Source organism: Notothenia rossii (genome assembly GCF_949606895.1).
Source record: "Notothenia rossii genome assembly, chromosome: 9".
NCBI lineage: Eukaryota > Metazoa > Chordata > Actinopteri > Perciformes > Nototheniidae > Notothenia > Notothenia rossii.
The window spans coordinates 26,574,713-26,587,292 of NC_136907.1; the positions used below are offsets into that span (position 1 = coordinate 26,574,713).

Sequence of the window (12,580 nt, forward strand, 5' to 3'; positions counted from 1 at the left end):
AAACCTCCCATACTTTGATCACACTCAGTAACTTCACTCTCAAGACAAAGAAGAGCTGAATTCGGCAGCGGGTTGTGCTGGCATCTCACCATCAAATCTGTGCTGTTACTGCAGGACTGAAGTCACAGTGGACAGACAACAGCTAGTAGTTTAGGATCGAAACTTGGCTTTGTGTCTGCTTCATTCCATGGTTGCACAGGTTTAAAATGTAGTGTTGAAACGCCACTGAGGTTTTGTACTTCCTGTGTTTGCTTTTCCACTTAGATCCCTGCACTTGTTTGCAAGGCCGCTGTTACTGGTGCATGTCTGGCCAGTGTGACATACAATACAATCTGCAATCAGAAGACGAGAAGAGACAGATGGAGAGGAGGAACGAAGGGCTCTATGAGAGGTGACTCATGTTCCATTGTATAATCAGGGTATATTAAAGGAAGGAACATCACACCCTCATTGCAGCAATGAGCCATGTGTAGTTGCTTCATGGTTTTGAAAACCTGCACACCCCTCCCACCCCCATGCATATGATTTGTACTGTCCTGTTGCAGCAAGTGCTATCACTTTTAAAGGGGCCATGTTATGCTTTTTGGGGTTTTCACTTTCCTGTAGTGTGTGGTTTGAATGAATGTAAATGGTCTGCAAAGGTAAAATCCCAAAGTTCTCCCCAGAGGGAGTTTCTCTCCAACACAGTCTTCCAGTGAGGGAAGATTATTTGATCATAGCTCCATATGCTTTACAAAAAAAGTGTCTATACTGCGATACGATATGGTACAGTATTGGGAAAAAAATGGATAATGTAGGTTTGATAGGCCCTTTTTTATATTGAATATTCCTATTTTCAATTGCGATCAATAAGTTCTGTAACAACTGCGGTCACAATTACGTTTTTTCAGTGTCACAGGCAAGCCCATATCGACGTTTAATGTCAGACCCAAAAAAAAGAAAATGTATTTGTTTTTTAAAACTTGGATACAAAGACAAATATAAAGAGAAAGAAGTAAAACAAACACCCATATTTGAAACTCAAATGTGCAATAAGTGCAACTTCTTAAAAAAAAGGAAGCAGTTAAATTCAACAATAGTTCTATCATAGTGTACTTGCATGATGACACTATTGGTTTTCCATTAATTAAGTGATGGATTATAAACACATTTGAAATGTGGTTTATTGTTGTTTTGGAGTAAACTAGTTTTTTCCTCTTTCTATGGGTTTATTCTCCGAAAAAAATAATCATATTTTAGATGGGTTAACATTTTTTTTTTTTTAAATGAAACCTACTGGTGTGCTGCTCTGTTTCCACTACTAACATCACATCATTGTGGAAAGTGCACAGTCTGCATTTGTATGCAGACCATGTTCACTCACTGAACTACATGCAAGTGGAATGTCAACTATGCGGACTTGGATTGGCAGGACGGGGAGGGGGCTGTACTCTAATCACAGATTGTACCTTTGATAAAATACAGAAGGATCCTGTGGTCGGATAATCCTATTGCTAAAACATCTTTAGTTTCCCTCTAGGCCTACTGTGCATCTCTTTTGCTCAACACAGTGTACGGAGGCAGTGCACGGTGCTGTGAGTGAGGGGGAAGGTGGTCATTATTCTTTGGGCCCTGCCTCTCCACACTACTGTGCAATTGTGCTGTACAAGTGTATCTGCAGTGGCGGTTCTAGAGTAATATGACTGGGGGGGCAAGGCTGGGGCCAGTTATTTTCTGAGGGGGGCACAATAAATGCAGGACGAAAAAGAAAAAGACAGTATGAAGTAATTGCGCATAATAAAACAATGCAATACAATTATTGGTATTTGTTTCATTACACATGTTTATTTCAGATACTTATAGTTACAGTTTTTACGCTCTAATGCAGGGGTCTCCAACCTTTTTTAGGATGAGAGCTACTTTAAAAAAATAAAACAAGTCGTGAGCTACTTTTATTCGTCTTTTTTTGTTTTTTGCAGTGTATATATTTAGCACATTTTAACATTATTATATGCTTACCTTTAACCTTTGTGTGCTGTTTGGGTCTGTGAGACCCGTTTTCAGTGTTTACTAAAATAAAGTGTATGCAATTTAATTATTTTAACCTGCTTTATTTGGGGGGGGACCTAACATCCTCTAAGGGGGTCCGGGGGCATGCACCCCTGGGAAGATTTGTTTTTAAATGTTGAAGTTAAAAGCATCAATCTGGTGCACTTTGAGCCCGAAATGAATTAATGGATACAGCTCTCAGCACTCATATGAAAGAGAGCTGTATACTTTTCAATAATCCAAACATCTTTAGAATATGATCACAACCAATAACAAATCATTTAAACTTGTTTATACTTCTCTTATGTTACCTATAGTTTAGTTAGCGTTCTTTCTTTTTATATATGCATATTTTATTAATCACTCCCCTTTTAAACTGTTTTTTTTTTTTTACCGTCTTATAGTACACATTGGAATGGCCACAGGGGGTCCAAAGTCAGTGTTACGGGGGCACTGGCCATCCCCCTTGAACCGCCCCTGAGTGTATGAGACGATTACAACATCTCGAATGCCTATTGTAGACAGTAGCACAATATATTTGGCTACTCTACTTTATTACAGTTTTGGAGTATGTGTACTTAAGCTTGGTATTTTTATTTCCAGCTACTTCATACAAATCCACTACAATTCAGAGCTCCATTTATTTGTAGAGCTTTAGTGACTTTGAAGATTCAGATTCAGCATAATCCAAGATATAACCAACAAATGACTTATTATGCATCAGTATAGGTTGAGACCAATCAATATGATCCCTTTGTGAAATTCACAAGCTACCACTGATATATTTAATATATATTGATATATTTGTATGATGTATTTTATTAATCATTTTTAAAAAAGCACCTCCTATACCAGATGCAACATAGAAGCAATGGAATATTTATAATCAGGGGGTCACAGGTTCAAAACCCCACTGCAGTCAGCATGTCGTTGTGTCCTTGGGCAAGACCCAAAGTGCTCCTGTGGGGATTGTCCACAGTATTGAGTATATAATTCGCTTTGGATAAAAGTGTCTAACAAGTGACATGTGATGTAATAATCCAACAATATAACATATCTTGTTCTGAAATGGTCCATTTTGCTGAATTAATACATTTACTTTTTCTACTATAAATGTAATTTGAAACTCATATTTTCTACTTCTATTTATGTCAAATTTTGAATGCAGGGAAGGTGCATATTACAATTACAAAAAATTGACCAAACAGTTATGAAAGTGGTTAAGGAATACTAAATCCATAAATAAGGCCTAACAAAAGGTTGTTGGCCGAAGCTTGATGAAAGGGGGCCTTTACTTACACTTAACAAGGCAATTAACTCTACCCAAAATAGCAATCAAAACAAAACTAGAACATTAAAATGTATTTAAGAACCATCATATCACAAATAAGCAGATACAGTTAAAACTGTAATGTGTAAAATAACAATCAACAAATCATAACAAATAAATAAAAACAAAGGGGGTGAAATGATTAACATAACGGATACATTAATTGTCACAACTAACTATCCGATCAGTTGTACTGTACACCTCACCCATTGTTCCCTTATTTTGTCAAAGATACGACCTTAATTTCCAATCTTCATCTTTTTAAATGTTATATATTTCATTTTCAAGATTCATTTAGAGTGAATTAGATTATCATCTATAAACCAGTTCCTTATATTGTGTTTGCTACAAATAATTAAAAGTAAGCCTCTTTCTTCTTGATCTGTTGGTGTGTTTCCAAGTAGTAGGATAAGTGGGTCAAAATGGGCCCTGAACTCATCACCTTAATGCAATGCAGACATATTTAAACGTATTAATTGTACCTGTGCTTTTCTGTTATGGAGTCTTATATTTTCCAGTACAAATGTTAGTAAAATATCCTTTAAAAAGGTACTGTCTCTAATTCGCGTGTTTGTATGAGAGGTTGTTCTAGCGTGGAGTATAGCCCACTTGACTCCATTTCCCAAAGTGCACCGCGCCCCATGATGTTCGCAACAGCTGACAGACGGTGAAAGCCTCTGCCAGAGAGCTGTCTGTGGAAGAGAGTAGCCTGTCGTCGGTAGCCTGTACGGACCGAGAACACAAGCCGAGCTCTGCTGCTCTTCGGCCCGCTTCACCACCAGTCACTGTCGAGCACCGCGTTTTCATAAATAAATAAAAACATTAGCATCCTGACTTTCTGTCCGGAATTGGAGCTTAGGGGACATTCGCTGTCAGCTAACTTCCACAATAGGTCGCTGCGTCGCTGGCTGGACTGCTGCATGTGTTTCTATTGTCGCCTAACAGTTTGACTCCAGCCCCCTTCCACCCGTGCCCAATGCTGAGGAATGGATAGTGTGTCTGCTACCGGGGGGAAGATGGTGGAGAGTGATGAGCAGCCGGAGAGGGGAAGCGGCGGCGGCGGTGGTGTTGGTGGCGCAGCGATGGCCGCACTACATCAATGCGAACTCATCCAGAACATGATTGAAATCTCCATCTCCAGTTTACAGGGGCTCCGGACCAAATGCGCCGCGTCCAACGACCTCACACAACAAGAAATACGCACTTTGGAGGTAATGCGCTTATTTTTTAAATTATGAATATGTCCTGCAATAGAGAGCACTGTAGTCAAATTGCGGAGTCATGAAGCCCTAACACCATGTCCGCCTCGTATAGGCTGAATATCGGCTACAAGTGAGGCGCCCTATCACAGTGTCACTGAGCTGAGCACATTCTGTCGCTTACAATAAACCACTGATTCGATGCATTGAGGTGCATATATTAAAAATGATATTGAAATGTCTGCATGTGTTATTCCTGTAGAAGATTCGTTGTGTGACCTCTTTTTCGAGGTGGAAATATGCTGGGATACTTCCCTGGCCTAATGGCACACATTCAATAATCTGATGCTGCTATAATTTACGCTACTGTGCGCTGTACAGGATTTGGAGTCTGCGGATTACCATATGGCACGCTACACAAAAAAAAAAAATGTATGATGTGTAGATCTGTTTGCCAGACCAGATTTTCCTGTATCTGGATGCATATTGTGCTCATTGGTTTTGGGATGACTTGACATTGCTTTGCGCAAGAGCCATGGCTTCAAAGGGCCTCAGCATATAGGCAGTGAGTGAGGTATCAGCAAGAATGCACTATTCTAGCCTTTCAACCATTACCATGCATTATAAAAGAATAGTTTCAAAATAAGATCCTTCTATCACCATAATCAGGACAGGAGTGCTTTTTATATAAAGGGACTTGTAATTTATTTTGTAATTGTACAATGCTATATGATGTTATTTTCCTTTTTTATACATAGGCTATACTTTTTTCTATCTCAGGCCTTCAGCTTTCCATCCTTGGGATATTTACAGTCACATATTGTTTTTGCAATATCCTCAGCTGCGAGATGACTGGAGGAATCATGTCATGGAAAGTACAGCTTCATGTTGTTAGTAACAATGCCATGAGGGGACATAAGGCCCGGCTTCTGCAGAGGAGGGTGATGGGAAAATGGGGGTTGGTGTGTTGGGGTGCAAAAGGCTGATACAGTGGATTTTAATGAGACTTAAAACTGTTTCGTAGCACAAAGTTGAAAGGCTTACAAATGTGAATGTATCTTTAGTATTGGCTCCAGACACACGCAGACATTCTCGAGACATGATAGATGGTAAATGGCTTTCCTGCCTCATGGTTTATTTAGGCATTATACCTAGGATAAAAGGAATATTCACTCCTGATTGGCTGGAGGCTATCAATTATCAATGTCTGTTTTATTTCTGTATAACTGAACACCCAATGAACAATTGTGAACGAATGTTCCAGAAAGCTCCGAGCATTTAGTTTCAGTCACACATGAGATGCAATATGACCTTCAGAATGGTCAAGAAGCAAAATTGGTAATTTGCAGATTTACTGTGTTTCTGCTACTTTTGATTGTTTTCCTGAGCAGGCCAGCTAGCCACAAAAAAAGCAACAACAAATATCAGTTTGTATTTCTGATACATAAATAAATGAACAACCTAAAATAAGTTGATGACAGAGCCATGATATATTATAAGTGCAGCTTTTATCCATTTTCATAATGCCAACAAAATATGTTCGTAGTTCTTTAGCGAGCTGGCAGGTTTGATCTACAAATTGGCAAGACACTGTGTGGGGACCCTTTTTCTCCCGCTCAAGTAAAGCAACCCAGGAAGTATTAACTAGCTAAAAACATGGTCTGGAAAAAGAGTGTCCACAAATAAATGTGAAGTCAAGTTCACGGCCTGTCCCGCCCTACATACTCCGACTCTTCTTCTTCTGTGGCCATGCGTGCTGCGTCACTTCGTGCGAACAGGACGTGATCTGGCAGAGTACTTCCTGAGGTGCGCTGTCTTTCAGATGCTTTTTGCACTGGCATTGTTCTACATGACAATGGTCTTGGTCTTGCCTGTTTCTTGACACCTATTAAAGCTGCTCTGAGGGGTATTTCCTGTTGTAAGAGAGGCAGTTGTGAAGGGGGGGATCCCTGAAAGTAAGAAGTGCAAAAATGTGATACCTCAAGTTAGCTTAGCTTGTTTCTGGTTTAGCCAGGTTCATTGTTCTTCCATATTGCAATTTGAGGATGAGAACAACTAGGATTGATTGGAAATGTACCACTTGCCTCAGAATGATCACTGGCGTTTAGCTGCTGAAATGGAAACAGGTACAGTAGTTGTTACTAAGGATGTCCCGATCACCTTTTTTTGCTCCTGATCCGATTTTGACAATCTGCCGATCCCGATTTTTCCCGATCCGATCTTTATGCAATGCATTAAGAGAAAAAAAAGTTAACAGATAACGGCTGGTCATCCAACGCGATGCATTCAGCTATCTTGGCTGTTATTTTTTTGGCCTTTTCACTGTTCTGGGGCAGTTTCTCTTTCCTTTTAAAAGTGTCGGTTGTTTCAGTGCCGTCACCTGAGTGGCCGCTGTGTACTCGTCGTGTTGTTGTTAGTCTTTGTTTCTCAGGTGGCGTATTAGATTGGTCGTGTTGAACGTAGCTCTGTTCTTTCCTCCACGCGGAACCTCCGCCTTGCAAACATTGCATCTGGCTGTTACACTGCCTTCGCTTTCAATTTTATAATACTTCCAAACTCCTGACATTTTCTCTGTCCCGACTCCCGAGTCACCAGCTGAACGTAGCCTCTTGTTAGCTTACTGCTACTATTAGACAATGCGCCCTGCTCACTCTGTTGCCAGATGTGAGAGAAATAAGCAACCAGGTCTATGAAAACAAGCCCAAAAGAAGCAACACATACATGATGTTGTGTAATTTTAAACCAAAACTAAGGCCTCAGGATGACTTTAAGACGTGAACATGGTCATTTTTGTTTTGTAACATTAGATAAAATAATAAAAATATTTGATATATAAAAAAAATATATATCCCGATCCCTGATTTTTACCTCCCGATTCCGATCTTTTGAAAATCACGTGATCGGCTCCGATCCCCGATCACGTACAGTAAAACGTGGATTTCATTATATTATTTTGATTCAAGCCTTTTTTTCATTGGTTATACCTTTTTGTCTCAATGGTCAAACTATTTGTACTCTTCAGCCCTACCTCACATGCAACAGCATACGACTTAAAGTTGTTTAAACTGTTTCAAAAGATGTATTTACTAAAGACAAATGTGACTAAAAATGGGATCACAGTTAGTGTTAAAAAACATTCAGAAAATGCTGTTGAACTGATCTTTTGCCGTCGGTCTCATAATGCATCAGCAGAGTTGTAGATTCATTTGAAATGTAAGATATGTCGGGCTGACTTTTATCAGTTCCAGTTTGTAGCTGCAGGTGCTTTTTTTTAACCTGCTGGACATTAAACAGAAGTTTTAGATATGTGGTTAAGTCTGCCAGCTTAATTGTTGCTGCTCTTTGGCCTTTAAGAACCTTGTGAGGAAAACCGAGATAAGAGAATCTCTCAGTACTGAACTCTTTAATTGCATTCAAAAGGCATCACAAAGTTAATTTGTCAAGAATGTTATGTTTATTCAAACAATACATTAAAACTATTTTTTGATTTTCTTCTAGATGGGCATTTTATTTTTAAGCTAGTGATCGCTGATCCAGGTCAAATGTCAGAGTCAAGTGTTGACCTCATTACTAAGCAGCCTAGTATTTTAACGAGTTTTCTGGCCGGGCATGGGGCACTGTCATGATCAGCAGACTTACTTCCTTTATCTTTACTGGCACACCATTTTGAAACCACATCTTGCCATAAGTGTACACTTTCACTTCCTTCTCCAGCCTTCCTTCAGATGTTCATTTGGCACATGTGTAAGTCAGTCAGCAGACTCTAATCATAGATTTACGCTGACTCTAAAGACCCTGGTAGATTCAAAAATATTTGCCATATACTGTATGTCAGGTGCTGTCATGGCCAAGATATCCAGAAAACGCATCACTGTTGTGTCTGTACCTTGACCCAATGTTGTGAGTGATTTACAATGGAGCTATAACCTCCAGGTCGAAACAGTGAAGCCAATGTGGAAGTGCCTTAAACCTGCATTCTCTTTAATTTCCTGCAAATGGTTGCAAAAAGAATTATAATTGTGTAGAAGTCCATGAGAAAATGTCCATACTTCTAACTTGATTTATTACCTCAGTTTATATTTTGCTGACAAGTTTATGGGCTCAAATGCTAGATTTAAGTCTTCTTCTTCATTGTGCTTATTTTGCACATGATAGTTGCATTTAAAATAAATAGACAGCCAGGCAGTGTTTGCTTTAGGGCTTGGCTACCTTGTGATTGACGTCCGATGTTGTCTGTGTTTTTTTCAAAGGGTTTTACATTTTTTACAGTGTCTTTTCAGTTTAAAAGTTAATTGTAAAATCACCTACAAATGGCTTTTTCAGCATTCTTTTGTCACTTCTTCTTTTGTCACTTCTGACTCCTAATAAATCAAGATGGCGGGGGCCAAATTGCCAAACTCAAGGCCTCAAAACCTTAGTCCACAACGATTGGGTGACATCACAGTGACTAGGTCCTCTTCATATTTACAGTCTGTGTTTACAATATAGCCCCTGCCGTTATCTTGAAATCAAAGCAAGCACCTGTAAACCATCCTGTAGCAGCTACACGTAATATATATGATTACTACAAACGCTTGGAGCGCCGTCGGAGTAGTTGTCACATTCGAGGTGCAAACAGGCATCGCTCCAATATTGCACTGGAGTGCCATCGAGAGAGACTTGATCTCACTTTATACTCTCATTGAAAGAGCTTTATTATTCCACTTCAAGTGTGTGTGTGTGTGTGTGTGTGTGTGTGTGTGTGTGTGTGTGTGTGTGTGTGTGTGTGTGTGTGTGTGTGTGTTTCTGCCTTTCGGCCTTTCGCCAGTGAGAGGATAATGATACTGGCCTCTCAAATGGAGTGCTAACTGGTACTTCACTTTTCACATGTTAATCCCACTCAGCCTGGTCTCTGCCCCTTTGATACGTTTACTGTAACTCTTTATATGTTCCTGTAATTTTGACCTACCAAATTACTCGACATAATACATACACTTAGAAACATGAATTCAAACCATGCTGGAAACCCTTTGCTTATGATTTACATAACCTAAATAAAGTGTCCAAGATTTTTTTTTTTTACATAAAAGCAATTCTTATCTTATTTACAGTAATCACAGCTGTCTGGGTAATGATCAGCAAACAGCAAAGCGTCACTCTGTTTTGTCTCCTCACGGTGTTGGAGAGAGTTTGCTGTGCGCTCATGGTGCGAGCTGTTGTGGCTGCATCTATATTTAGACATCTTTCTTCCTACGCATTTTCAGGGTTGGTTGTTAAATAAGAAAATCAAATGACGCGCAAAGTGCCTGTGCAAGAGGGGAGAGCAGGGAGGTGTGTGTGTGTGTGTGTGTGTGTGTGTGTGTGTGTGTGTGTGTGTGTGTGTGTGTGTGTGTGTGTGTGTGTGTGTGTGTGTGTGTGTGTGTGTGTGTGTGTGTGTGTGTGTGTGTGTGTGTGTGTGTGTGTGTGTGTGTGTGTGTGTGTGTGTGTGTGTGTGTGTGTGTGTGTGTGTGTGTGTGTGTGTGTGTGTGTGTGTGTGTGTGTGTGTGTGTGTGTGTGTGTGTGTGTGTGTGTGTGTGTGTGTGCGTGCGTGCTAGGAGAAGACAATGGAGGATGTTGCTCCGGGTAGAGGGGAAACACAACTGTAGCAACGCTGACCCTGTCTCTGTTTCCTTTTTTTGTGGTGGAGCCGATAAGAATGGACTGCATGATGGGGAAATCAGGGTGGTTTAAAAGTGTGTAGGCAGGCCTTAATCTATTCTTAAACTGACTCAGGATGAGTTGCATTGCATCCTGTACTTTTTAGGTTTTGGTCTGCAGTACATGTCTAGTGGGAAAGGGCCAATTTGCTTGCCCCAAATAATAACGTATTGTCTGGTTGTGAATGTGCTGTTTATAGGGCTGCAACTAATGATTATTTTGTGTGTGTGGACTGACTGACTGACTGACGGATGTAAATGTCCATCGGGGAGAGGGCAGCCGATGATCCTCTGTGCTGCTTTTATATCTCTCTGGAGCCTCATATATAAATAAAGGTGTTTTTTTTTTTTCAAATGTGTATTAATAATCTAAATCTTAAAAGCACCTACAGCTGTCACAAATGTAAAGGAGTTAAAAGTAGAACATTTGCCTCGAAGTAGAAATATAGAGTAGCAGAAAATTGGAATGATATTATCTATTAACAAGGTCCTATTATGCTTTTCCCTGGCATGTTTATATACATTTTTGTGCATGTAAATGGTCTTAATGTCCAAGAGCCCTCCATAGTGACATCATTATGTTACACTTGGGCTTCTATTGGCTAGGGCTCCAACAAATTGTACGTGATTGGCTAAAGGGCCAGACATCTGTAAGCAGTTGACCAATGACAACAGAGCTAACCAATCACAATCGTAACACGTTTTGAACATTAAAGCATGTAAACACATCACAGTAGAGGCACAAAATACAAATATGAACCTTAAAATGCAATAGGGCCCCTTTAAGTATATTTACTTTCCACCACTGGTCCCTTTTGTTTGTTGCTAAAAGTGAAAATGTTTTTGCATAAATGTTGTTTTCTCAAACAGCATTTGTCTCTATATTTTTGGGATTTTTCTTGGCCTTTTTGATGATCAATATGACCCGAGACGTAGAAGTGTTTCTGTCCTGACGTCAAGAAACATACGAATTTCCAGTCTTGAGATAAATTAACCTGTGTAAATATAATTTTCTGGGATAAAGCATTACTGCTCAGATAGGACATAATATCCCTGGCAGGTGCACCAGAAGGGGCTGTGTCAGCAGGAGCATTGAGAAAATAACTGGAGCCATTGGATCTGCCTCGCCCCCCCTCCCCCTCCTGTCTCTCCCCTCTCTGGTGGCCTACTCTCTGGCTGTCACTCATGTCCTCGCAGCATTAGGCCGTTGCCATGGTGTTGTTTAGCTCTGCTGACAGGTGGGCTCTGACGCCATATCTCCTCCCCCTCCTCCCACCTCCAGGCCACACGTCAAACACTGCTTTCTTCACTCTGCACCAAAAATAATAAGCACAGGAGGGGCCTGTCATTATCTCTCTGCTTGTTGATGCTCCCAACACAAACACACTGATATCAATGCTTATGTAACTATCCACCTTTTTATTTTGGGTCAATAATACTGGTCATGTTTTTTTTGCTACTATAGTTATTACCCCGAGCAGACGCATGGTGATGTTTGCATGTTGAGATCATGTATTGTGTTTGAGCTCCGTGTGTCACATGTATGGGAAAATCCCACTGAAATGTTGCTGACGACTCAGAAGAGGTGTTGCTAGGTAACCTGACGTCACAGGTCTAAACTGGTGTGTGTGTGTGGGGGAAGTGGGGGGGGAACACTGGAGGCTAGCTCATTAGCAACATTGAGTATAAGGCCTCTCACTGCCAGTTCACATCTTCACAAACACTTAATTCAGATACTTAAAGAGAGCTATGAATAATCTGTGAGGCTCTGTAATGCAGAATGTTGGATTTATGCAACGTCTGGATATAAAAATATCCCGGTTTCACATTGTGCATGTGTGCACATGGATACACATTGCTATTTCCATACACATGTGTAAAATAAGAAGGAAAACATTGTTTATCCTGAGGGAAATTTCTGTGCAGCAGTTGCAATACAAAGGGAGAAGAGTGCAAATGTATAAATTATGGCAAAGATGGATAATAAAAATAATAATAATAATGTGCAAATCCTATCCTCCCATTCATTTTTGTCCTCTGTGGAGCACATTGGGTTTTGGTCCATTACTTTGACGTTACACATGCCACAGCATTAAGTCCAATTGTACTCCACAGAGGACATCCTGGGCTTTTCAAACATATGATATGTGGGGGTGTGGCTTTGAAAAAGATAATTTCATTGTATTTAAACACAAGCACTATTTATAGAAAGAGAAATGGTAAGTTTGTCATTTTGTAATTACCAGTGTTATGAGTTCAATATTTTTAATTAATGATAGTAAGGGGACATCTTAGGAGTTAGTGTAGTGAGTTTCAGAGCAGTGTAATAATGATTTGACCTAAAACTA

General features: G+C 40.0%; 1 protein-coding gene across 4 annotated transcripts in view; it reads left to right on the forward strand.

The window, feature by feature from the left end:
- The first annotated feature begins 262 nt into the window (after positions 1-262).
- ksr1a (kinase suppressor of ras 1a) overlaps positions 263-12,580 on the forward strand; it is a 54,827-nt gene continuing 42,509 nt past the window's right edge. For 3 of the 4 annotated variants that reach the window (XM_079650298.1, XM_079650299.1, XM_079650300.1), the window contains exon 1: positions 4,014-4,569. In XM_079650298.1, the coding sequence (XP_079506424.1) occupies positions 4,345-4,569 (225 nt within the window). In that variant the 5' untranslated portion in view covers positions 4,014-4,344. Of the gene's footprint in view, positions 392-4,013; positions 4,570-12,580 lie in introns of those variants that run through there. The other variant, XM_079650301.1, reaches the window with a different exon arrangement.